Genomic DNA, 23,813 nt, shown 5'->3' with positions numbered 1-23,813 from the left:
ACGCCCGTTCGTCTTAGAATGATATTGACGAGGCGCCGGCGCGGATCATTCTGATCGTGACATCTAGAGTTGAGTGTAGAAGGCGTCGTTCTGGCAGACTCGGTTTAATTATGGCGTCTTCTAGCCAACCACGTTGAAGACAGTGTTTCGATGCAGATGGAGTCACTAGCATAAGAACGATTTATATAGCACTGACTATGAGTTGACAAGATGTATACCCCTGACTAGACAACGTTGGAGTGGCTTCAACTTTGTGCAAGAAATGAAGGCCGACTGAGACCGAGACATCTTGATGCGGTGTCCTCGGAAACTGCAATGCGTACCATCAATGTCTTAAGTCAGTAGCCATGCTCGGGCCGAGATCATCCGTCTCTACGTCCTGCCTTTCGCGTAGCCTTGGTCACGACAGACCATAGTAAGGTAGCAAACACGGTCGTATTTGATGGGACTAACTCACTGCCACCATTGAACCAGCTACTCCTCACTTCATGTCTCCTCAGGTAAACCATGCAACTTTCCAAAACCGGATCATTCAGGCCTATTTGTGTGATCTGGGCAGAGGGAAGAGCCAGGGATAGCTCAATTTGAACCAAAAAACTTGCGCGAGCGTGTGGCTGCAGGGTTTGGCAAAGACGGGAGTTTGTCGGTAGAGACGCTCGAGTCCCGCTGGTTTGTCGAGGGCCACGAGATCTCAAAGACCCTCGTGACTAGAATACTGCCGTTATGGCCTTCTCTCTTGGAGAAACGGACGCCCGGGGCTACGTCACTTCTCGCCTGATATGTGGTGTGGCCTCCAGAGCAGTCAGAATCCTGTCCATCTGGCGATTGTGTCCCAGATCGTTGCTTGGACGCAAGACTGGCAAGAACCGCGGTGCTGCTGCTGATGAGTCTGATAAGACGAAATGGTGGCCCCTCAACAACAGGTGTCCTCTCCTAGCTTTAATCGTTCTCTGCTTCCAGAAAATCATTACGTAATTTCCCAATTACTCGCCACGGATGGCCTCGGATGCATTCCTCGGTGCTTTGCCATACTTGACAAATGCGACTCTGCACCGATTTCAATCTGTCCGGCTGACTCCAGCAAGCCAACAATGCCCAATTTATCAATCGTCGTTGCCCCCTCAATCCCAATCAGCAGTCCCGCTCCGAGTGAGAACTGGTTATAGCCATGTCTGAGTCGCCCACCATTACTATCTCATCATGCTGCATCAGTTCCTCAAGTTTTCTTGATGACAACTACTCTACCTCGTTTATTCGAGCCATCTATCTCGGCGACACACTATCAGCGGGGCGGCTGCCATCGCGCGGTATCCCTAATTCGTGTATCACCGCCATGCAGGTCCTTGTTAGCCAACCACAGCGAGGGTGGCAAAGTCAATCCCCACCTATTAAACAGTTCTTTATGGATTTGTTGGATGCGTAGAGAATCTGCTCAGCAACCGGGCCGATCCTGAAATCAGGGTAGAAAGAGGGAGAAGGCTCTGTCATGGTCGATTCAGCGTGGATATTCGGGAATAGTCGACACATTGCTTGATTACGGGGCAGCTCTCGACAAAAATATTGCGAGGGAGACAAAATGTTTCCAGTAATGAACAGAATTGTTGGAGAACTTTGTAATTGTGAATTACGTCGCTATCTCGACTATAAGACGTGGTATTTGTACGATCGAAGGTCGGTCATTGAAGATCAAAGGATGGCCCTCCGAGCCCTTGCCTCCTATCATAGGTCTAATTATATACTTTGCACATACATTCTTCTTTCCTGGCCTCAGCAAGATTGACGAATTTTTCGTCTACGCGCATCCGCCGCAGGTTTGGATGACGCGCGGCAAAAGTACACAAATCTTTATGTGAAAAGGGGACGTTGATGGTCTGCATGTGCTCGAGTTTGTCCCAGCATAAACGTGAGAGCTCTCCGAAAATACGGATTGCGTGATACTCAGATCCTTCCCTCTTTTGCATCCGTAGAAGCAATTTCCGTAGCCCAGTGGCGGCAGCAAGGCATTGGGGAAGGTCGACAGGCAGCATCCAGGAAAACTCCAGGTCGATAGATGTGAGCCTCGCAAACTTGTTCGCACCCATCTCGCGTCTAGGATCGAAGCTGGCCATGAGATCTTCGACGCTCTCACCTTCCTCGAATAGCTTCATTCCCATCTTTCCGCAGGCCAGGCTCGAAATCTCCAGCTCTGATCCAGAAAGAAGGGAAGGGAAGACGTCCCGAAAGCCGACAACAGGCCATGAGGAATCTCCCACTGTCGCATCCTCGAGGAGAACTTCGCAGTCATGTTGATCCTCTGCAGATGGATGTTTTATATCGGCCCCGAAGGCTAGCAGTCGAGTAATGCTGATTGGCTCTGCGACCAAGGTGGTGAGTTTTGACATCGACCTTAATTGATGGCAGTAGACTGTTACTGCATCTACAAGGGCCCTAGTTTGTCGGTCAGGATGGATCGATGCGAAGTATGGCTCGTTAGGCTGGCAGAAATTGTTGGCGATCCTATGGCACAGAGCGAATCGGTAGAATGTTGGGACTAGGTTTGTTCTGTCGTATCGAATCTCATGTTCGTATGTGATGAAATCAGGAACCTCAAGAAAGACAACTTCTCTAACAACAGAAGCTATGTGAGGGGTAGACGTGATCTTTTGGAAGGCTTCGAGGTCCCTATGCAAGTTGGAAATGTAGATACGACGAAATGTTAGCGGAGTCGAGATGGCGCAAAGGGCGCGATTGACTAGTCGAAGGCATTTCAGGTCGTCGATGGAAAGACCTGGCCTGGAACAAATGTCAAGAATAAGTTCGCCAGGCAGGATTGACATAGCCATAATGGATAAGAACGCGAGTTGGCACGTCCACTGCCAAGTGGTTTACAGGATTCCGCAACTGGGAAAACGTTTTCTTTTAAGCGAAGCGAATGCTGCGAATCAGACCACCTCCATCACCCAAGAAAGCAAGGCATGGCGGTAACCCTTTGCAAATCTCAAGGCAAACAGTTCAACGACAGCACCTATTCCTCTGAGAGGATATGCAAGAAAATCCTACATTGCATGCCCCGATGTAACCACAAACGTTTTTGGATCTCACCCCCCCTACCTGCTCCCCTTGTCCGGTCCTGGTCCCACCAGATGTCATAGCCAGCTTTATTGCATGATATGCAAATAAGTCATGATATTCGATAATTATCTTATGCTATTTGGAAACTAGTTTTAAAAATAGTAATACAATAAATGTTGAGGGGCGATACATTAGTATAAAAAAAAAGCTACCTATATTCGGGTGATGGTGCCGCTGCGAGCACCAGACCGATGTTTTGATCAGTTTCGACCTTCATTCCATGCTTTGCTGGATGTTTTGTGTCGAGAATGGATTGGTATCTCTGCGTATTCGGTGCCTTTACATAGGACAAGAACTGCGTCACTGATACTGAGCTTCGTGAGCAAACAGGTGCCTTACCAGCAGTTTTGCGGAAGACCTTCTTGTCGACATGAAACTCATGGTCAGATGTTGGTACGCCGTGAGCGTTAACAACCGGCGTGATAATATGGATCATAAGGGCTACCCTTACACCGGAATCTCGGATACATTTGCCTTTGTTTCAGAAATGCAAGGGGTACAGGGGGACAGTTGTGTCTGCGTGCGCTCTCACCGCTTAGCGAGCATGTAGTGCGCTTCGCCAGTGGCTCACTTGCTGGCCTTCCCAATTTTGCTTTGCAAGAAGAGGACAGAGAAGCCCCTGGCTGGGTTCATATGGAGTCGGGACAGTCACCCGGGCTGGACACGGGAGGGGTACATTGAACAGCAGTTAGGGCTTCGTCTAAATTCACTCCCTTTTCGTCCAGAAAGTCTGTGAGGTCAACCAGGATTGCTCTGCCGATCTTTGATGCATTTGAATTGCCACAGGAATGTAAAATGACATATCACACCTTGATTGAGCTGCGTCAAGCGCCTCCGCAGCATTGCAAGAAACCTCATCCTCTCACCCTTGTCAGGGCTTGCCAAAATGAAGCAGTCATGATCTAGGGCACGACTGGGTCGTCGAGACAAACCCTGCAGGATAGGGTCAACACAGAGGCCTGCAAGGCTCATGATTTATTCCAACTTACTGCAGTCCGCGATCACAAATCGTTTTGTCACAAGAGACATACGCCTGATCCCAATCAGGCGCTTTTCTGCCCATGTCAATTGTCAACGCCTGCCCGCGTTGGTGTCTGATTGAGGATCAGTCTCTTCTGGATTGTGACTCGATGGAAGCACAGGTAAGGGCACGGGCGGCAAAATGTGATTTCCCATCTCTAGCACCTTGTCTGGCCTGTTGCTGTCAAGTCGACGGTGCATGCAGTTAATCGTCTTGTTGGCCTAGATGGCAGCCTTGCATTTTATGCTTGGCGAACCGTTGCGTACTGGACCATATAAAAGCATTCGGAAAGACATGATCCTGCCATGATCTGAAACAGTTTTCTCGCAAGAGCATCGCCAATACACCGCATGTCAGGCTTCAACTCATCAAATCAAGCATGGCCTCAGAATTTAGCTGAATCGGCATTATGCCAGTTGTCTGCGCGAATGCGGCTATAATTCTTTCTGTATCGTCACCTTATATCGCCAACCCGCGCCGTATCAGATTACCTCAAGCAGTTCTTTGGGCTACTTGGGCTCTATTGGCTCTCAGCTGGATTGTTTCCCTGCTGGAGCTCGAGCAGCTATTTCGATCATGTCTCCTGCGCTACTCAGTTTACCACATGACATTCTTCGCCATTGCGACTTGTCGTATAGTCACAATAGGGGCATCGACGTGGGTAAAAGAGAACGGTTGTCTATTGAAAGTAGGAAATGAGCACAAGGCTCGCTCTGAAATGGAGAGTGCAAGCGAGTGTGGTCCTCGGTGATTATGGTAGTCGAGGTCACGTGACGTACGGTGAGGCCACGGATGGTTGAAGCCATCATGACATATTGTTACTGGCTCGCGCTGTTTGCCCAAAAGACGATGCAGTTCGTTCGTGGGCCCCGACGAAAACGTCTACATCCCGCCGTTCAACCTCATCGAAATGATTGTCATTTCCCTCTTCTGGTGGATGGAGAAATCCAAGTTCGAGAAGATAAGCGACGTCATCCTGGGAATCCTCTACTCGCCGGTGCTTGTCGTTGCCGCAATCTTCGAGACTCGCTCAGCCGCCGACATCAGGAACAACCGAGCAAGAAGCGAGGAAGACGACGACACGATCGAGGAGTGGGAGCAGATGATGGACTAGGTTGACTTCGAAGCCGATGGATGGAACAAAGTCTGGCGCCAGCGCAAAGACCAACCTGGAGTATGATCCTACGATCTGCGAGGTCCAGAAGTTGCGAAACGAGTTTGAAGAGCTCAAAGAGATGTTGGTCGAAATCTCCAAGGCTGTTTCGGCTGGGAATGCCTGTGACGGTCAAGCTTCGACCAACTTGATTGATCTCGGAGAGCCAGCGGAAAGCTCTTCCAGCAAGAAGAACAAGAATGAGAAGAAGTCAGTCGATAATGCCTCCGCAGTGGCAGCAGCAGCCTCCTCTAGCTCGAGCGATGAAGAGCGAAAAGCTTTCATCTGAGGATTCTGGCAGTGGCGAGGACCCTGAGCTGTGTGTTTTATTGAATTGACTCTGTACATGTTACCGTCTCGCTGACCGAGGACTGCTCCCATGGCGAAGCCTGATGCGTCGGTCTCTACCTCGAATGGTCTGGTCGGGTCTGGGATCGCAGTAATTGGTTCTCAGGTTACTAGGTCCTTGACTTTGTCGAACGCCGACTGACATTTGTTCGTCCAATCAAATGGCGTGTCTTTCCGAGTCAGATTATTGAGTGGTCTGACGATGTCGGTATATTCTTTAAGGAATCGTCGGTAGAAGTTGATGAGTCCTAGGAAGGATTGTACGTCTTTGACGTTGAGAGGCGTGGGCCAGTCCTTGACTGCCTCGACCTTGGATTTCTGCGTGTGGATTTCTCCTGGCGTGATGGTGTAGCCTAAGAAAACAACCTTTTGCACGTGGAATTCGCATTTCTCAGGTTCATCGAAGAGCTTCGCGTCCTGAAGTTTCTGGAATATCATGTGGACGTGCTTCTTGTGTGTTTCGAGATCCGGGGAGAAGATGAGGACGTCGTCGATGTAGACAGCGACGAAAATGTTGATGTACTTCCGTAGAACATGGTTAACCATTGTTTGGAAGGTTGCCGGTGCGTTGGTAAGTCCGAAGGGCATCAGAAGGTACTCGAAGAGCCCTCCAGCGGGCATCCACGATCTCTTCGACTTCCCATTCTTCGAGGCCTTCAACTTCGATCGGGGGCGGTTCGTACGGTGGCACCATGCAGACCCGCACACACCGCGCTTCATGGCAGAACGCTCCCGTACGTGATCAAGCCCCATCGTGGAGGTCAGAACGAGCCAGGGTACGAGATGCTCTCGAGACGGGGAACAGGTCACTTTGTTGATCTCGAGATGGGCGGGGACTGCCGTGTCGCGGAGCACAGCGCTAGTAACATCTCCATTCAGCAGCCGAAGATCATTTGTCGTATTTGCGACATCAGTTTATTGAGTAATGCCGGGTTCTGCTTGAGAGTGCCTCTATGCGGCAAGAAACAACACAAGCCTAACAAGAACGCAGACAATGCGTCGCAAAGACGACGTTGGTGATGACGGGCGGCAATTAGCAAAGGTGCCAAACCAAGTCGCGCCTGAAACGCAGTTAGCTAGCCGTAATCATCTTCGAGAATAATTCCCCGCTCACGGCCAGCCATAATGCCAATGGCCAGCCTCATAGGTTGGTTCTGGGTTGTCTCTGAAAGTTGGCGCCGGAGTAGTCCCTGTCCAAATCACTTGCTCCTATTGACAAGGCTGACCAAGGCCCATGACGATCAACCGGCAAGACTTCGTGGGATCGATCCATCTTCGAATGAACGCAGACACTAGTTCGTCCGGGCGTGAACAAGGCAGGCATGGATACTTGCGGGGTAGGTGTGGCAGACGGGTAGCTGCGGGGCGGTTCGTTGTCCCTTCGATATCTTTCGGGGCCAATATGAGGCAATTCTTAAGTTCGCTAGAGCTCAACCCCGCTTCAGCTATAGTCCCGGTGGTATGTCCGACGAAGACGAAATATGTATGCCTCCGTCATTACTTGAGACACATGGTCGCCCTAACAACGTTCTCACGCCAGCTACGTCTAGAATCGCAGTGTCCTTCCTAACGGAATGTCTTCCGACAGGCGGCTTGCCCGCCGTTTCCCAGTGTTAGTGGGGGTGGCGCCCCTGAGCCACATGGAGGGGGTGACGTCGGCTACTAGCCAATGAACGCTGACATCTCGACGTCATATGCCATGAGAAAAGGAAGCTCATCACGTCGTTGACGGAGGAAAGGTGGTCGGTCTGCGACTGTCGGCGTCTGCACTACGTGCCGTCAAATGAATCGTACGTTGAGTGTGAGCACTGTCTCGTCAAGAGTGTTTTCAGGCCACCAGCTTGATGCTCTGAAGATGGGTGTGTCAGTGTTTTTTTTTGAGAGTCGAGAAAGTTGAACTGCCTAGCTTGGGATTGTTTATGGCGTAGTAATTTACGGTTCAATATAAAAGGAAGATTTCTCCATTGTGGTTTCTAATGGGTTCAGTCAGATGGGAGTTTGCAATTTGTCATTCCTTGGTTTTGTAGAAAACGCTTTTCGCTTCGCTCCTCGGCATGTCCCTAGAAGCTTGGGTATGTTCCAACAACCTTGACCATTCATATTGCAATAGGTCACATTGATGAAAGCTATAGTGACCAGTCTAGGATTGGATGATTGCTCAACGACAAGCTACAAGTGCAGTGTTTCGGTACGTCAGATCCCATTGACATTGAGGTCTGCATGTATATTAACCCTCTCCAGGGCATTACTATCGAGACCCTTTACCTGCTCCGTATGGATCGCGCTTAAGTCCCGTATTTGCTGTTCATACGTAAGCTGTTATTAAAGTCAATTCGTTTTGGTATCCCTATCACAGGGATTTCGGTTCGAACCGTGAGTTGACGAAGAGGTCAATTGATCTATATTAACTTCTGCGTAAGGTGGAAAAGGGGGGTTGCAACCGTAGGTTGGGCAGGCCACGATTATCGTAAGTACGGTCTGTAAGTGGCCCCTGCGCGGGCCCCTTGCCTCGAGGTCGAATCGGACTTCCAATCCGACAACAATATACAGATATTGCCACTTCGTCACCCCACGAATCCATCGGTTCGAACCATCACCTGTGATAGAGGTTATTCAACAATTATCCTATTCAAGCAACAACACCGAGGGGAATGTCGCGTTGAGAAAAAAACACAGGAACAAAACAACTAGCCCCATGACACCGAGAAAATTCTTTGTTTCCTGAAATACAACCAAGTAAGCCACACGCAGAGAACGCCTTTCACCTTCTATCGTAACCCATTCACAAAAGTACCCCATGAAGCACCATCAATTGCTGGCTTCTGGAGCATCTGGCATTCTCGTATCGTTGACACCCTCTCCACTGGATTGGTGCGTAGCATCGTTGCTCAGATCAGAAATCTTCATGTCGTATTATGACGCAACCCCAAATCGTCCGTCTCTTGTGTAAGTCAACCACTTGCCTGATGCTGCAAGCCGACAGCCAAGCCAAAGACAGCGGGATGAACGCTCTTCCATCATTGATGCTACTTCAAAGTATTTATCGTCGTCATCTACCTTTGTGGCCGTGAACCAATCGTTGGGGTAATAGCTATCAACCCACAGAAGGCCCCGCTGCGCAAAATCGTCAGGGAGAGGACGAGGATCCCCCTTGTCTGGCCGAGGAAACTCCTTGGACTCGATGGTCTCAATGGGCACGTCTTTGATTATTATCGTGTTGAGGAGCAAGGAAATCAGTCTCCAGGGCATCTTTTCTTCTAGAAGTGCCATTGCAGCGGGAAACTGAGACATGTGGTAGAGAAAAGAGAGGGTGACGTGCAAGTAGGGTCTGGTGTTGTCGTCGCCGAATCGTCTGAAAACCACATTGTGGGTGCGAGTAGCAAAGTCGAGAGCGTCTAGGAACTTCTGCGTTGGAGCGATGGGAGCTTCAGTTTCGTTCATCTGGACGTCGGCGTCGTCCGCGCGGCCTGATTTGATGGCTCTCATGATGGGATTGCTCTCACTACCATATTCGAGAAGTGCGCAGCCTAATGCGATAGAGATATAGTACCCGCTATCAAGCCAGCAACGGGTGTGACGTGCGATGTTGTTGTCCAAGTTATCTATGAACTCGCTGACCGACGATGAGAGTTGGTCGGTGTTCTTCCCCGAAAAGAGGATCCCATGAGAGTGGACAAAGGCTGCGTCAATCTCCTGCAGCCTTGTCGGAGTGCCATTGAGATGCGGATCGAACAGAGTCATGATTGACTCGCGAGCAGACAGGAAGGGAAGTGGCACGCAGAGAGACTTGGTGTAGTGGAACAGTTGCTGCAGGGCATTCGGGCGTGCCAAAATGGCGAGGTGATGGTAAAGACGACCTGTTTGAGGGGCCTTGTCACTGGCCTTTGAGTACCAATGGCGAGAAACTGAGGTCCAAACCTCTCTATCCTTCAGATCATCATCCTCAATAGCCATACTGTAAAAGTTAGTCAATATAGAACGAAGAGAAAGATTGGTAGCATTGTCTGGCTTGAGTTTACTGACCGATAGCGGCCCAAGTCGCCGAGGCACTCAATCCAAGTATCTTCAAACGTTGGAGCAGTCTCATACAACAGAGCCATCATAGAATATGCCAAATAAATGAATGTGAGCATATGTTCAAGCGAGGCGGGCAAGCGATGACGCAAAAGCTCCAAAAACGAGTGAATACCATGCCTCCACATGCGCGCCGGCATTGCGTACTTGCTCGCAAGCCGACGTAATGCCGGGCTAGCAGATGGATGCTGTGACGCAAGAAAGAAATCATGGTGCTCATGCAGCAAAGTTCGGTGTAAAGCGATCAATGCCTGCCACTGCTCATTATTTAGCTTGAAATTGGTCTCATTATTTGAACTTTGAGCGTTGTCGACCTCAATACACTTCGACTCGACCATGACGAGTCCAGCGTAAATTCCCTTTACCTCGGCAACAAGCTGTTCCTGGCTAATAGGGTGTGTCTCTGGTTGTTTAATCAACCCGAGATCGTTGTCGGGATGGGCATGACGGGGATCGAAGTTGCGGCTAGACGTGGCTGTCCGGATGTTCCTGATAACCTCCTCCTGCGGGGTCCATGACTTACCCCCCTTTGGCGCCGCATTGTTGGGGGAATCGCTATTTGCAGCGGTCGATGAAGGCTGTCTGGCACGACTCGAGGGAGCGTGGCTCTGAGGATTCGGAATTAACATATCCAAGCAAGAAATGTTGCATAAGATATGTTGAGTGCCTAAAGTAATTGTGCGAAGTAGCGATGCGGCTGTCGTGGTTCGATGACCTGACGTACGAGATCTGACCTCAAGGTCAACACGGATCGATGAGAACTGCTGATGGTGACCATATGATGCCGATGAAATGAAAGCGAAGCCTTGGACTAACAAGCAGCATGGGATGTCGTTGCCGTTTTGTTACCTGTAAGCCCGACTCAAAGAGATCCAGGCTTTATTTGGGGTTCAAAGTTCGCAGTCCGTCATGCTGCATCACACTTTTAGTCCATGCTTCCCCATCTAAGGACACACGGAAACTTGAACGAACGGGCGAACCACTCTCGACGCCTTATGAATGGCTTCTAAAGGAGGCGAGATGCATGGGTGGGTTCAATCCAACTTCGGTGACCCAGCTGAAGGCAACGACCATGGGTGACTTCGGGGCGAGTCACATAGCCCACCCTGTTTCCCAGGAGACGCACGCTGGTCGCCTGCAAAGACTCTTCTACGGTTCGCCATGGAAGATGGTTCGCCAAAGTCGAGTCTGGTTCAGGTACAACGGCCTGCCCCCTCTGGCTCTCCCAGCCCTCACCACACATACGTCTCTTTCATCTCTCAAAATGGCACAAATTATTCAGCTTGCCGACTCTTTCGTAGCAGTCTATTCGCACACATACTGCAGTTAACAGCTCAAGGAGAGTTCGCGAGAGAAATGCAGCCAACAACATGGTAGGAGAAAAGCAAACCACGCATCAAAATGGAGAAGCGCTATCTTCCAACATGCCAACGGCGATTCACCGTTTTCTTTTCAGCATCGCCTGTTCTCTCTTCTGCGGCCTGCTGGCCTCTGCCAGCACGATTTCTGCACACCACGCTCCGTACCCACGCACATACATTGTAACCGTGCCTTGCTATGCGACGAGCCCGGCGCAGGCTTGCTTGGACGGGGAGATGCCTAGCTGTTCCGATTGTCGGGCTCCTGCAACGTCCGAAGATAATCGGTGAACAGCGACTAAATAGCAGCTCTGTTAGTGCCATTGGCGCCAGACCAACGGCCGCCAATGTTGCCTTCATTTGGCTTGGTTGAGCGAAGACAAACGTCGTCAAGCAGATATAATGTACCAATCAGAAAATTGTGGGACCCAGAGGGATGAGGCGTTGGAGCTTGTTCACTACACTATGTCCGGGGAGATGTGATCCCTGGTTAGGAACTGTGCCCGTAATCGTCGGCTGGTGGCAGTGATATCGGCAAGGGGGACCGCCACACAAAACCGCTGTGTTGGCTCACAGGGCGACACGATGTCTGTACCACTGGTTCACGTGGAATAGCGCCATGGCACGCCCAGGTATCAGCATCCATCCGAGACTAGGGGCGTGCTCATAATGCGAGGATCTGAGTCAGAGGGGTGTGCGTGGTCGTGGTTCCACGGTACCTGTGGACACAGTCAACATCCTGGGTTCTGCCTGCAGTACACCAACAAAGCCATCCCCATCACGGATGCGTACACTACAGACGCGGCATGCCACCCCCAGTCAGTCCTGCCTCACCCCCCTCCACCACGCTGACAGGAGATGCCTAGGTTGTAAGGCTCTGTCCGATCAGAGTTTTGATGACTTGATCACGCCAAGTCCTGACTGAGAGCCTTCCGTCGCCGCGCTGCAAGCTTGTTCAGCTTAGCGAAAGCTGGAGTGTTCAACAGAGGTCATCGCCATTTCCGAGCCGGATGTCAGCACATCCCGAGTTCGCAAGCGTTTCTGTTTTCCGTCACTTTATCCTTGTTGGGTCACTGGCGTCGGCCCGCCCAGGCAGACTTACTCCACAATGTTACATAGGTCGATGACGAGCAGGGAATCAGCAACTCTCGCTTACGCTGAGCTGGCGGTGACGAGGCTCGTACTTGTCACCTTGTGTCTTTCATAGGAAGCGGGGAATGGTTGTTAGGCTGTCGTCTGATCAGCCGCCGCATGATGAGAAATTATAACAGTTCATCGCGTTAACTGGCAGGACAACGGACGAGTATGTAACAAACAGACCACGTAGAGGTAGTTCCCCCACCCGACATCTGCAGGCACAGCATGCCCAGTGCTTGAGGTAGGCTTCAGGGGACGCGCACCTAAGCAACCCGGTAGGCTCATTCAGCATGCACCCGCCCTGTCACCAGCGTCTGACCATGACGGGTCAGGACCTCGGGTCTCACTTAGAACTACGGCGGCGAGAAGCGCGCGCACTTGTAGGCACGGCAGGGGCATGACATCTTTGAGGGCTGGGGCCTGAGGCCGGGCGGAGAGTGCGGCGAGCCGCCAGCTTCCGTGTCGGGGCTTGTTGGTCTTGCGATGCTAAAGCTACTTATAGATAGAAGCAGACGGGCGTTGGAGGCGTACGAAGCAGAGGAGTACCGTTCAACCACCTGAAAGGGGAGCACTTTCACAAGACTTTCATCATAGAGTGGGAACGATAAGCGTATTGCCACATCAATGTTCGTCCTTTCACAAGCTCGCTGCTGAAACCGGGCATGGAACTCGACTCAGTCTTTCTTCCCGTTCTCGAGACAACACCTGCCTTAGCACACCCGTTCTATGAAGCTCGCCGCAATTTCTTTCTTAGTGGCGAGCGGGTTCTTGCCATCGCTACGTTCTTGATTCGCGACTCGTTCTCCGGCAGAATCCATCATGAGTCATCTCCCTCGAGGACCGATCGATTTGTGAGCGAAGACACACCACCCATGGGTGTTGATGATCCTACCAACATAGCCGGGAGTATGGCAATAGTTGATTCATGGGGGACGAAAAGAAAGCAGGTCTATCTATGGACATGCGTTAAGTTGCTCTATGTAACGTATCTAGTTTACTGAATGATGCTGACTGGTACAAAGTGTGGGTGTGGAAACACCGGCATGCCAATTAGCTACTCAAACTGTCAGACCTGTGACGTCGCACGCTGCGCATATTGCGCTGTCTCCAAAGTTCGAATCTGATAGCTTCTGGCATGCCAAGGAAAGCCGGTCGTGTAACGGACAGGTCAAAGAGATTGCGGGAAAGGGGGGGACAAACGTACGGCGAACTGCCTCTACATGGATCGCCACACTCCATAAGTCCACTAATGATCGCAAAGGTGAAGAAAAGCCTGAGTCTTGGGAAGCACATACTTGCTCGCACCCGCTATGTCAATACGAGCTTCATACCTATTTCCCACTTCCAATAGACAACCGATCTCAATCACACATCTCGATGCCCACATTGTGGCTATACAGGAAACGAGACTCGGGAGAAAGATAAGGTCTTGCACTGGGTTTCAAGTCTGCTGGAGCAGACAGGGTTTTGCGCACGCATAGTTCCACCTGTTATAACAGGCGACAGACTGGATAACGAATATAGCAGAATTGATCCTGGACGTTTTTGAGCTGAAGAGTCTCGTTCGCTTTCCTCTCAATGCCATTGATATCGTTCGCTGTGTACAACATGAGAAGTGATGAAAGGCGTCTCTGGACTAGTCACGCCGCTAGAGGAGGCAGCAGTCCGTAACGTCCTGCGAGGGGGTTCTTCCTTATTTTTAGCTGCTCAAGTTCGGTTCTCCGGTGCTATGTCAGGAGTGGCAGCTATATTTTCGTTCCTGCGGCATCGAGATCACAGGCGGCACGACCAGGGTCTGTAGACGTCATGTGCAGAGAACCGACGAGCTCGACGCGGCACAGGTACCTTGTAAAATCACCAAACACACGATCTCGGCGAGCAACAGTCTCCGTGATTGAAGGGTAGAGGAACAAGCCAAGCCGGCTGAGCCATAAAGACAACAAGTAAGGAAGGGCAATAGCAACGAGAGCTATTAATGTCAGGCATACTTGGTCTGGGGGCTGACGGCACAGCGGCTAGACTTAAACCATGTTTCCACCCTCCCCGGTCACCGCGTCACGGGCACGTGAGCGTTAGACAGTTGCTGTTGTGTTTGGCGGAAATATCAACTTGGAGAAATTTTTGTTTCGGCATCGCAACAATCGAGCTTCCTTCTTGGACTCTTCAGCGGTTTCCTCAACCGCTGGCTCTGCAGCCGCAGAGCTTCGCCGCCATGAATCAAATGTACGACGACGACCTTTACGTAACTTGCACTCTTCCCAACGGTCCTTGCACTCTTACTAATAGTCCTTGGGCTGAAAGCAATAGTCCGCCCTGCCAGCTTCGGCTGCTTCAGCAGCCCAGCGATCGTCACCAGCAGACAGGCCAATATCTTTCCTTGCCCCAGACCCCGATGGCTTCGCCTCACCCGCAGCTTATCGCGCCTGCTCCCGCGCCTGCTCCCGCACCTGAACGTCTTCCTCCTCCGCCTGGCATGAAGTCTTCTTCCGGCTCCGACAGTGCCACGCTTGCTTGCGCGGGTGACGCCAGGAGCACCGTTACTTCGGTGGAGAAGGCTACTAGCAGGTTTCATCACCCTGGCTCCATCAAGACGTATTCGCGGGCAACGAAGCTTCGTCGCCTGCGTCATTGCCATATCACGACCTCGTATCAGGCGAAGCACTACGAGCCTCGCTTCCTACGCCGTTTGGTATGATCCATTAATCTACGCAGCTCGCTTGTATGCTAACACAGATGGTTCACAGACACGGGCCGCCTTCACTAGCTACAGGTGCGCGCTGTGTCGCGATATCTTCTCACGAGAGGACATTCTCAAGCGTCACTTCCAGAAGTGCTCCATTCGCCGAGGTTACCCGACTGGTGTTAGTCACTTGTCTTACCCTCAGGCTCCTATCAAGGAAGGCGCTGCTGCGCCGAAGGTGGCTCTTGGTCAAAAGGCCATCCAGCAATGGCTCTACAGTCTGGATGGTGTCTACGAATGACACGGCAGAGTAGTTCGGACGATGCCTGTCTCGTACGGGACGAACAGCCTTGCAGAAAACGATCAGAGCCAGTCGTCGTGCGTCATCAGCTTGATTAGGCTTGGAAACGACGGTTAACAAGATACATGGTGTTTGAGAGGATCTCTCATGGATACTTCAGGCAGTAGTAACGACTTCGGTCGAGCATGAAACGTCAGCGCTCCTAGATCCGCAATGCCCCATGTAAGTCAGCAGGGAGAGCCTCTTCTGGCGGCGGCGGTGGTGGAGGATCAAGCACAAGTTCTGCTTAATTGAATGTCGACACAAGAAGCGAAAGCGTCGAGCTCTGAACTCCGGCGAATCGCTCCGAGACCATTCAAACGTTTTGGCGCCTTATTTTACTCGTCTTCGATCTCTTTGCAAGGCTCCCAGGAAAGACTTGTGGTAGCCTGAGAAAGTTGTCACAATATTCAGAGCCTCTCACCCATGATATTTTGTTTCATTAGCGTTCGGTGTGGCTGGCCTGATTTTATGATAGACATCAATGCATTGGTGGTATTCGTTCTTCTGTCATCCCGATTACAAAGAGAAGTAAACGAGATGCAGACGAACCGTTGCTAGTACAGCTTGTGAGAACTTAAAAGAGACATTTACAATCTGTTTGTGACGCGCCCCACGAAGAGCGAGCTAATCTCTCAATAGGTCTAGGTGATAACCACCGATGGCGGCCTTTTCCTTGGGCGCGGGATGATGCTTCTTAGCCAGGGTCGGATGAGTTGAGACCAACGCTGCCATAGGCCGAGACTGCGACGCTAAAGCCCAAGCGGCTCTTCGGGGTAAGGTTCTTGTGTGGAGGTCGGAAAATTGGAAGCCTGTCAGTTTTCTAAGCGTCTAAGGGATAGAGAGTTTGTGTTCGATTTGGTATCATATGGAAAGAGGAAAGGGGGGGGCAACCAGCAGCCTGATATGTGGCGACGAAAGGGTTAGAACAAATAAGCCTTGCCAAGTTCTATCATTCTAGCCGATTCCGGGGAGATCTTCGCAAGGAAAACAACAAAGGGACAAGGTCAACATACAACGAGCAAAGAGAAATGAGCCAGAATTGATAGCCAGCAACGCCCGGTGCACCTTTATGCAGTTTGGGCCGGCAGTACGGCGGCTAGATTTCGACTATGCTCCTAACCTCCCTTACTCTTAACTGGATTTGTAATCCTACTTCCGCTACTTTCTTCGTTGTACCCTCGGCTTTGACTAGCAAAGTGACTCTCTTTACGAATAGTTCATTCTATCTGCGCTATATTGTCCACGGCCCCTCACGAGCTTTGAGAGTTTACCGCAAGCCTAAACATACATGTCATCTTCCCAACTGCGCATTCAGTCTATACTCTCTCCTGTGTCGGATTCCGATGACGCACCCACGGGGAAGAGAAGGCGCCACGAAACCTTTCTGCCATGGGCGGGAAGCTCCACAAGCCCTGCTGTAGAAGAGCTCACAGATAGGCAAGCTCCAGGAGGGGCTAGACTTCACAGCTCCGCAATACCCGACGACAACAACTTAGGCCGACGGCGGGAGGCTCAAGTACTAAGGGACCCTCCAGAGCCATGCGGCCGCCGACGAGTTTCAGCATAGCCTGTCTAAGATGTAGGAAATTCAAGATCAAATGCGATACCGAAAACACGGGATCGTCTTGCGACACATGCATCAAGCCGGGACATAAGTGTGAGTTACCCGACCCAACGCCTCTCACGGCGAGACTACCAGAGCCGCCGACCGCACCGAAGCAGGACAGTGTAGTCGGTAATGACCGGAAGCGAGTGAAAAAGCTAAAGACTCAACCCCCTCCGATGGACGTACTGTGGCAGCGCTTGCTCAGGAAGTGCTTTCGGCGCCCTATCTCACCGTAGACTTATGGCATCAACTCTCCGACATCTACAAGCTGCACTTCGCTACTGAACTCCCGTTCTTACATGTCCCAACTTTGACGGGCATCATTCACGACAAGGACAACAACAAGCCGTCAACCGAACCAAACCTGATTCTTTTGGGTATTCTGGCACTTACAGCAAGATTCCAGCCTGATTGGGTCAAATATGTGGCGCACATCACACATGACAAAATCGCGGACCCCAAATCTCGCGGTGCTCTACCCAGACCAGAGCCTTCAATGGCATCGGAGTACTTTGCAAATGTTCTTACAAAAGCGCTGGGACCGCTCGAATCAGCTTTGACAACAGTTACCGTTGTCAATGTCCAGACTTTTCTCATGCTCGGCGTCTACCAATGGAGCCAGCCGAACGGGGGCCGAGCTGCATGGATGTACGTTGGCGTCGCCATACGGATGGCTCAAGCCTTGAAATTGGGATTTGAAGACAAACCTTTGAACAGCAAGCGAGCTTTGGCGCCGTCTCCATGGTCAAGAAATCGGCTCAAGTACCCTCGGACCGTCGGCGAGACCAGGAGATCAGGCGCCGCACTATGTTCAGTTGCTTGATACTGGACCGTCTCTTATCCTGCGGACCTGATCGGGTTTCCATGGCCAGATCCGACGATCTTGAGATCCAGCTGCCATGCACCCAACACGCTTTCGATCTCGGCCACATCGTCTATACCGGATTTCTACCAAGTACAGTTTCGCAGGCGGCCGTTATACGGAATCACTTCCGCCGTGGGACAAAGAGTCGGCCTTCAACCAACTAAGAGTGAAAGTAGACGCCTTTTATACTCACCTTCCGGAAAAGCTCACCTGGTCGACTTTGAACTTTTGGAAGCACGACAGCAGCTTATTTGTGTCGCTCCACATGCTGCGTGCTCTCTGCAAAATCATGCTGCATCGGGAATACATCCCTTTCATCGCCATCAAGTGCTCCGAGCCAAGTGGAACTTTGGATGAGCCCATGTTTGATTCCAGCACTGTTCCCGACGACTTCTGGGAGCGAAGTGCAGAGCGGGTTTTTAAGGCCGGCAGGGAAATCGTTGACCTCGTATCGGCATGCCGAGGTAACCTCCTCATTCGTCACTGGTCATATTCGCGATCTGGCAAGCAGCCATTGTCGGGATTTATGCACGGGAATTTCCTCACATGGATGCTCAACATCACATGGTGAGCAAGGAGGATGTCGGTATCCTTATCACAGAATAATTCGGTTCGAACCGGGGTTGACGAAGGGTCAATTCTCTGTATTGACTAATTCTGCGTAGTATGTAAAAGGGAAGTTCCAACCGTAGGTTGGGTGGGCAGTCGGAGTATATCCAGGGGTCGTAAGTGACCCCTGCGCTGCCCAGCCTCGAGGTCGAACTGGACTTCCAATCCGACAGTAATCTTGGTCAAGTTCCTTGGAGTATTGTCCGTGCAATGTATTACCCTAATCGTAGCTAATCGTAGCCCGTGCAATAATATCTCGACAGTGGGCGGCCCTTAGGAGAATACCATCTTTGCCAGTGGAGGACGGCGAGACGAAGTCTTGCGTTTGGTCTTAAGTCAAGATCTGCCCGAAGTGCTTCGATAGGTGGTTGGCGGTCGACGTAAACCATTCGAAAAATCGACCATGTTCAGCGCCGTCGTAGAGATGCCGAGGCGGTGTAATCGGAGATAGCGTAGCTCACTTTCGAAACGTAAGATCAAAAGAAGAGCATCCAGCTCACAGTTGCATCCTTTGAAGGAAAACCCCCAAGAGGTTTGAAGCTGATGTGTTCTGAGGCCTGTTGGCTTTCAAATGCTTCGAGTCTAGTTTGAGGATCTTTGAGGGCAACGATCAGAGCGCTCTTGATTTCTTGAGTGTCTAGGCCGTCATATTCGCTCAAGTCAACAGATCTCAAATTCTTCAGGTTTCGGGAAGCCTTAGGGAATATGGAGACGTGGTACGAATAGGCTCCGTCTGGGTTTTTGTCGTCTGTATCGCTTTCGTTGGATTTAAATGAGTGAAAGACGAGGTTCTCCACGTAGTCTCCGAACCTCGGGGTGCTGATGCGAACCAGTTCCCGCAAACCAAGGCTCTGTCCATGTCTTGCCGCACCAATTGGAAGCAGCAGCATGCACCCACGGCTGGCCTCAAAGCCTCGAGGATGAAACTGGCCTCGGCCGAAAGCTGAAGTCGTCCTTTGGCCAGCATTAGGCTTTCACGATCTTGTGCATGAAGGCGAATGAATCCACAACCGCCGAGATGCCGGAGGCCAAAACCCGCGGACCCGACCAGGGAACAAGCAGGAAAGCAGGCGCCAAAACTAGATTGTCTGTCAGAGTTCGACGACTGATTGGTTCAGAGTTCCCGGCTGCATTGGGGTGTAACAGCCTCTGAGGGGCAAAATGCCCGGCTGAGCCAATCATACGAAAGCCCGGTCTTGTCGCTGGTCGGTCGGGTGGGCGCACTAACGAATTGCCGCCCGGTAACGTCTCCACTTGCCAGCCCCATCATTACCAGTGTTTCTCACTATATAGAGTGTGCTGTACCGCCCCACCCCTTTCTTGTTTCCGTCGCGCCCTTCCATCCACGCCAACTGCCGTCTCCCATTCTGTCATGCACACACATGCCGCCATCGACCGACTGATCTTGTTCTTCGCACTGCTACCGCTCGATTGGTTATTTTCCGGCTCTATGTGCGAATAGGACCGGATCTTGTTGGAACCGATCAAGCCCGATACCTTCTGGCCGAGATCTGTCACCCGCAAGACTGGTCATGCTACTGTTCGCACAAGAGCCCGGCAAGCACCTCGAGCTTGGTCGTGCACGCCAGGACTCGTCTTGTTCACGGCTAACTACCTTGCCGAGGACTCAACCCAAGGGAGGGAGGGATGAACCATTACCACAGTAAGCAATCCTCCGCTGCGTCCAAACGCCACATTCTATGCACGCTCATCTAGGACGACAAACTCAAGCGAAACAACATGCCCCGAACAACATGCCCCGAAACGTGGACAAGCCAACACATGTAAATGAGAGCGTTTATGCTGTGCGCGAAGACCAAGAAGGAAGACAGCCCACATTCATCGATCAGCTGTTCAGACTGAAGATCACATTTCTTCATGGATCGGTTTGTTTTCGTCTTAGCGTCGGCATCAGCAATGGGGACAACAATTCGTTTCGCATCTATTTACAAGTCACACCCGACCGTCTCCACTCACTCGAACTCACGCACTGCAAATTGAATGACGAAAACACGTCATTGAAGATGGCGATGTATCGCCAAGGCTGCACAAGCGATGTGTGCCGCCTCGATTTCAAATTGCACAGTGGCGTCTGCGCTCAACTTATCGTGCCGAAGGATTTCGGATGTCGTGAGAGTCTCGATGAACCCGGCCGGCGTGGTTACGACTCGCTTGCCTCGCTTGCGACCACTTCGTCATTCTCTGTCTACGTCCCGTACAACACAACCATCCAGCGCCAGCTCAATCAATGCCAGACTGATGTGAAGTGTTTCTCGAAGTTTGCGGAAAACATGCAACAACTTCGATCATTTCAACTCGATGTGGACCCGCAGAGGCTATACGCCGGTAAAGGTGGCAGGGTTGTGGACCATCGCGATCAAGAAGAGTTTCAGCCGGGCTGGAAACGTGACGGATCTACTACACCAGCGACGATTGACTACGAGGACGATCCGCGGTATCTCGAATTACCTTCCCAGTACGATGGATGCTCGGGACAGGAGCCCATGACGACTCCGGCCGACGTGCCGAACTTGTTCGGAAGTCCCGCTGTTGACTGTGCGCCGCCGGCCTATAACGCCACCGAATGCCCACCCGATGGGCCCCGTCCCAAACGTGCGTCTTCTTTGGACGACGACGCACATCAAAGCTCCAAAAGAGTTTGCTCAATCGCCTCTACTCCCACACTGGATTCGACAGGAGATGTACAGCAGTTCGATGTGAAACCGGGATCTTATTATGACTTGGTGCGCCTACTTGTACATGTACAAACACGGGTGATGCATTACGAAAGAAAGACGATAAAACTAGAAGAGGATTTCAAAAGCCTTCAGATGCGGAACGCAGAGCTTCAGAATACGTACGACGTTTTGAAGCGTCAGCTGGAGGAGCTTGAGGCTGTGAATGAGTCTGTAGATGAACGGTTGGAGGAGGCTGACGGTCGGTTCGAGTCTATAGATGGACGGCTGGAGCAGGCTGAGGAGAGGATCGGGGATCTGAGTGCGCACACCCGTGAGCTGGACGATGACTGTAAAGAGCTCAGTCAACAAATGCCTGACATGTTGGACGACGCACATACCGAAATGCTGGAGTTGGCGAAGGACACGATGACCGATGTGATGAACGAGCACATGGCGACAGGGTGCGGAGGAGTTGTGGCTGTTACGGAAACGTATGTCCACAACTGTGTCGCGACTGGGATAGCCGGTTTCCAGAAGAAGTTTCTAAAAGCGATTCAAGACTAGAGAAATCTACTTATTTGACACCGGCAAAAAACCTGCATCGATATCAGTGCTTCGCTGGCCATTCAAATCTCACCATCACTTAGCCCCCGTAACGATGGCACGTGTGTGACAGCGACCGTCCCGAGCATGGATCGCCATCTCTCTTCCGTACCCTGCCCCTACGGAGGTCTCTCGCATCAACACGGTGGTGGTAACGACCTTGAGCTCGCTTCGCAAGTACATGTGTCGCAGCGCCACACGTGGCGCTACCGATTACTGCCGTGCGATACCGCTTACTACAAGCCGATTACCCGTCTTGTACTCCGTACGGTATAGATACGACCCCCATCCGGGTCTTCCACTGAGAGGAATCAAGCCACTTCCGACTACATATGTCTTCCACTTGCCTGGTTTTGTGATAACATGCTAAGTGACTTGCTGGCGATTCAGGCAGGTTGATTAGCACAAACCTGGAAATCAGAGACTATCGTAAACCTCGGCGTTCTGCGCACTCTCTGATAGTTTGAAGCCGTTCAGCCCTGAATTGAAGCTCGTTCCCTAGCCGTCGAGTGGTGCTGTTCCGGCTAGAGCTGGCTGGATGGATCGCGTTGAAAACGCACGCCTGAAATATCACAACCACCTCGGTCTGGTTACCTTGCTCTTTGCGGCCGACTCTGCGCTATTATGGACCTCGAATGTTAGACCCTCACGTGCTCCAAGGGCTTTCGTCCCAAGTTCCTCAACGAAGCAGAGATGCGTAGAAGAGCGGATGTTCGTCCACACGGGTGGTGCATCTCTGACGGACCGCCACTGTAGGCGAGCTTGGCAGTCTGCTTCGAGAAGGCTGCTCGTGATCATCCGGTTGTGCTTAGGCGGGTCAGCGTCAGTAGAGATGCCACGAACTTCTCGACTCACGCTGGCGTTTCTGTGCCCTCGACTCCAGATATGGACCATTCGGGGGATTGAGTGTAGAGGCCGTGTCGGATTGGAATCACCCTCTCCTTCTGGAGATTGCACTCTTGTTTCGCGCGAGTGAAAGGGTCAGCGCCGGTAAGAAATTAGGCGATCGATTGCCAGTTCTCATTTTCTTAGCTTGGTTCGATCGATTGCGTAAGCCGTAGACTCTTCCTCCTTACGCACCCGTAGAATCAACCTGCTTAGCCCAGTGGCGACAGCAAGGCATTCGGGAAGGTCGATAGGTAGCTTCCAGAGGAACTCCAGATCGATAGATGTGAGCCTCGCAAATTTGCTCGCACCCATATCGCCTCTGTGACCGAAGCTGGCGATGAGAGCTTCGACGCCCTCACCTTCCTCGAACAGGGTCATTCCTATCTTTCGACAAACCAGGCTCGAAACCTCCAGCCCTGGTCCGGAAAGAAGGGAAGGGAAGACGTCCCGAAACCCGACAATAGGCCATGCGGAATGTTTCACTGTCGCGTCCTTGAGGAGAACTTCACAGTCATGTTGGTCTGCCTCGGATGGGTTTCTGATATAAGCTCCGAAGGCTAGCAATCGAGTGATGCTGATTGGCTCTGAGACTAGCGTGGTGAGTTTTGACATCGACCCTAAAAGAGGACGGTATACTGATATTGCATCTACAAGGAGTCTGGTGTGTTGGTCAGGATAATCCGACGCGAAGTATGGCTTGTTAGGCTTGCAGAAATTGTCGGCGATTTTATGGCATAGAGTGGACCGGTAGAGCGTTTCGTCCAGGCCTGTCCTGCCGTATCGAATCTCATGTTCGTAGGTGATGAAATCAGGAACTTCGAGGAAGACAACCTTTCTGACAACAGAAGCGATGTGAGGCGTAGACATGATATTTCTGAAGGCCTCGAGGTCCCTTCGCAAGTTCGAAATGTAGACACGATGGAATATTAGGGAAGTCGAGATGCCGCAAAGGGCTCGATTGGCTAGTCGAAGGCATTTCAGGTCGTTGATGGAAAGATCTGGTCGGGAACAAATGTCAAGAAGAAGTTCAACAGGCAGAAAGGACAATAGCCCAGCCTGTTGGATTGGAGTAGCCATGAAGGACAAGAGCGTGAGTGAGCTGACACGTCCACTGCCAGGAGGTTTGCGGGATTTCACAGCTGGGAAGATGTCCTTCCTGTAAGCGTACCGGACCACCTACATCATTCTTGAGAGCAACACATGGCGGTAAACCCTCTATGGATCCAAGGCAAACAGCATAACGTCGCCTCCTATTCGTCTAGGATAACGAAAAAGAAACTCTTATATTGTATGAGGATCTCAATGCAACTACGAAAAGTGTCAATAATTTGAGCGGTTT

At 51.4% G+C, this 23,813-nt stretch overlaps 12 protein-coding genes across 12 annotated transcripts; 6 read left to right on the top strand and 6 right to left on the bottom strand.

The window, feature by feature from the left end:
- Window positions 1–1,600: 1,600 nt before the first annotated feature.
- Window positions 1,601–3,127, bottom strand: BDP55DRAFT_683726 (uncharacterized protein). The gene has a single exon (XM_060576355.1). The coding sequence runs from the start codon at window positions 2,820–2,822 to the stop codon at window positions 1,728–1,730; it is 1,095 nt and encodes a 364-aa protein (XP_060422829.1). The 5' UTR covers window positions 2,823–3,127; the 3' UTR covers window positions 1,601–1,727.
- A 960-nt stretch (window positions 3,128–4,087) lies between these two features.
- On the top strand, window positions 4,088–4,791 carry BDP55DRAFT_683724 (uncharacterized protein). Its single transcript, XM_060576354.1, has one exon. It carries the CDS (start codon window positions 4,173–4,175, stop codon window positions 4,338–4,340), a length of 168 nt encoding a protein of 55 aa, XP_060422828.1. The 5' UTR covers window positions 4,088–4,172; the 3' UTR covers window positions 4,341–4,791.
- Window positions 4,792–5,042: 251 nt separating this feature from the next.
- Window positions 5,043–5,574, top strand: BDP55DRAFT_734400 (uncharacterized protein; the record flags this gene model as incomplete). The annotated part of the gene is made up of 2 exons (XM_060580203.1): window positions 5,043–5,224; window positions 5,289–5,574. The coding sequence occupies 2 exons, from the start codon at window positions 5,043–5,045 to the stop codon at window positions 5,572–5,574; spliced, it is 468 nt and encodes a 155-aa protein (XP_060422827.1).
- A 2,681-nt stretch (window positions 5,575–8,255) lies between these two features.
- Window positions 8,256–9,733, bottom strand: BDP55DRAFT_622567 (uncharacterized protein; the record flags this gene model as incomplete). The annotated part of the gene is made up of 2 exons (XM_060571367.1): window positions 8,256–9,588; window positions 9,657–9,733. The coding sequence occupies 2 exons, from the start codon at window positions 9,731–9,733 to the stop codon at window positions 8,547–8,549; spliced, it is 1,119 nt and encodes a 372-aa protein (XP_060422826.1). The 3' UTR covers window positions 8,256–8,546.
- BDP55DRAFT_594814 (uncharacterized protein) lies at window positions 9,708–10,695 on the bottom strand (the record flags this gene model as incomplete). The annotated part of the gene is made up of 1 exon (XM_060570971.1): window positions 9,708–10,695. A coding segment is annotated over exon 1 (627 nt), but the record flags the coding sequence as incomplete, so codon positions are not given.
- A 385-nt stretch (window positions 10,696–11,080) lies between these two features.
- On the bottom strand, window positions 11,081–11,436 carry BDP55DRAFT_683717 (uncharacterized protein). The gene has a single exon (XM_060576353.1). The coding sequence runs from the start codon at window positions 11,423–11,425 to the stop codon at window positions 11,120–11,122; it is 306 nt and encodes a 101-aa protein (XP_060422824.1). The 5' UTR covers window positions 11,426–11,436; the 3' UTR covers window positions 11,081–11,119.
- Window positions 11,437–12,201: 765 nt separating this feature from the next.
- BDP55DRAFT_683716 (uncharacterized protein) lies at window positions 12,202–12,668 on the bottom strand. Its single transcript, XM_060576352.1, has one exon. It carries the CDS (start codon window positions 12,492–12,494, stop codon window positions 12,306–12,308), a length of 189 nt encoding a protein of 62 aa, XP_060422823.1. The 5' UTR covers window positions 12,495–12,668; the 3' UTR covers window positions 12,202–12,305.
- Window positions 12,669–13,002: 334 nt separating this feature from the next.
- BDP55DRAFT_683713 (uncharacterized protein) lies at window positions 13,003–13,433 on the top strand. The gene is made up of 2 exons (XM_060576351.1): window positions 13,003–13,167; window positions 13,225–13,433. The coding sequence occupies exons 1-2, from the start codon at window positions 13,075–13,077 to the stop codon at window positions 13,324–13,326; spliced, it is 195 nt and encodes a 64-aa protein (XP_060422822.1). The 5' UTR covers window positions 13,003–13,074; the 3' UTR covers window positions 13,327–13,433.
- Window positions 13,434–14,309: 876 nt separating this feature from the next.
- Window positions 14,310–15,610, top strand: BDP55DRAFT_720945 (uncharacterized protein). The gene is made up of 3 exons (XM_060578488.1): window positions 14,310–14,425; window positions 14,510–14,891; window positions 14,947–15,610. The coding sequence occupies exons 1-3, from the start codon at window positions 14,415–14,417 to the stop codon at window positions 15,181–15,183; spliced, it is 630 nt and encodes a 209-aa protein (XP_060422821.1). The 5' UTR covers window positions 14,310–14,414; the 3' UTR covers window positions 15,184–15,610.
- Window positions 15,611–16,513: 903 nt separating this feature from the next.
- BDP55DRAFT_638163 (uncharacterized protein) lies at window positions 16,514–18,267 on the top strand (the record flags this gene model as incomplete). The annotated part of the gene is made up of 4 exons (XM_060573078.1): window positions 16,514–16,741; window positions 16,819–16,882; window positions 17,026–17,575; window positions 17,793–18,267. The coding sequence occupies 4 exons, from the start codon at window positions 16,514–16,516 to the stop codon at window positions 18,265–18,267; spliced, it is 1,317 nt and encodes a 438-aa protein (XP_060422820.1).
- Window positions 18,268–19,637: 1,370 nt separating this feature from the next.
- BDP55DRAFT_683707 (uncharacterized protein) lies at window positions 19,638–21,592 on the top strand. The gene has a single exon (XM_060576350.1). The coding sequence runs from the start codon at window positions 20,006–20,008 to the stop codon at window positions 21,545–21,547; it is 1,542 nt and encodes a 513-aa protein (XP_060422819.1). The 5' UTR covers window positions 19,638–20,005; the 3' UTR covers window positions 21,548–21,592.
- Window positions 21,593–22,347: 755 nt separating this feature from the next.
- BDP55DRAFT_759339 (uncharacterized protein) lies at window positions 22,348–23,718 on the bottom strand. The gene has a single exon (XM_060580826.1). The coding sequence runs from the start codon at window positions 23,549–23,551 to the stop codon at window positions 22,607–22,609; it is 945 nt and encodes a 314-aa protein (XP_060422818.1). The 5' UTR covers window positions 23,552–23,718; the 3' UTR covers window positions 22,348–22,606.
- Between the last annotated feature and the right edge of the window lie 95 nt (window positions 23,719–23,813).

This window comes from Colletotrichum godetiae (assembly GCF_030913485.1).
Source record: "Colletotrichum godetiae strain CBS 193.32 chromosome Unknown BDP55scaffold_79, whole genome shotgun sequence".
Taxonomy (NCBI): Eukaryota; Fungi; Ascomycota; class Sordariomycetes; order Glomerellales; family Glomerellaceae; genus Colletotrichum; species Colletotrichum godetiae.
Note: the sequence above shows the minus strand (reverse complement) of the source record. Positions and strands in the feature narration are given on the sequence as shown.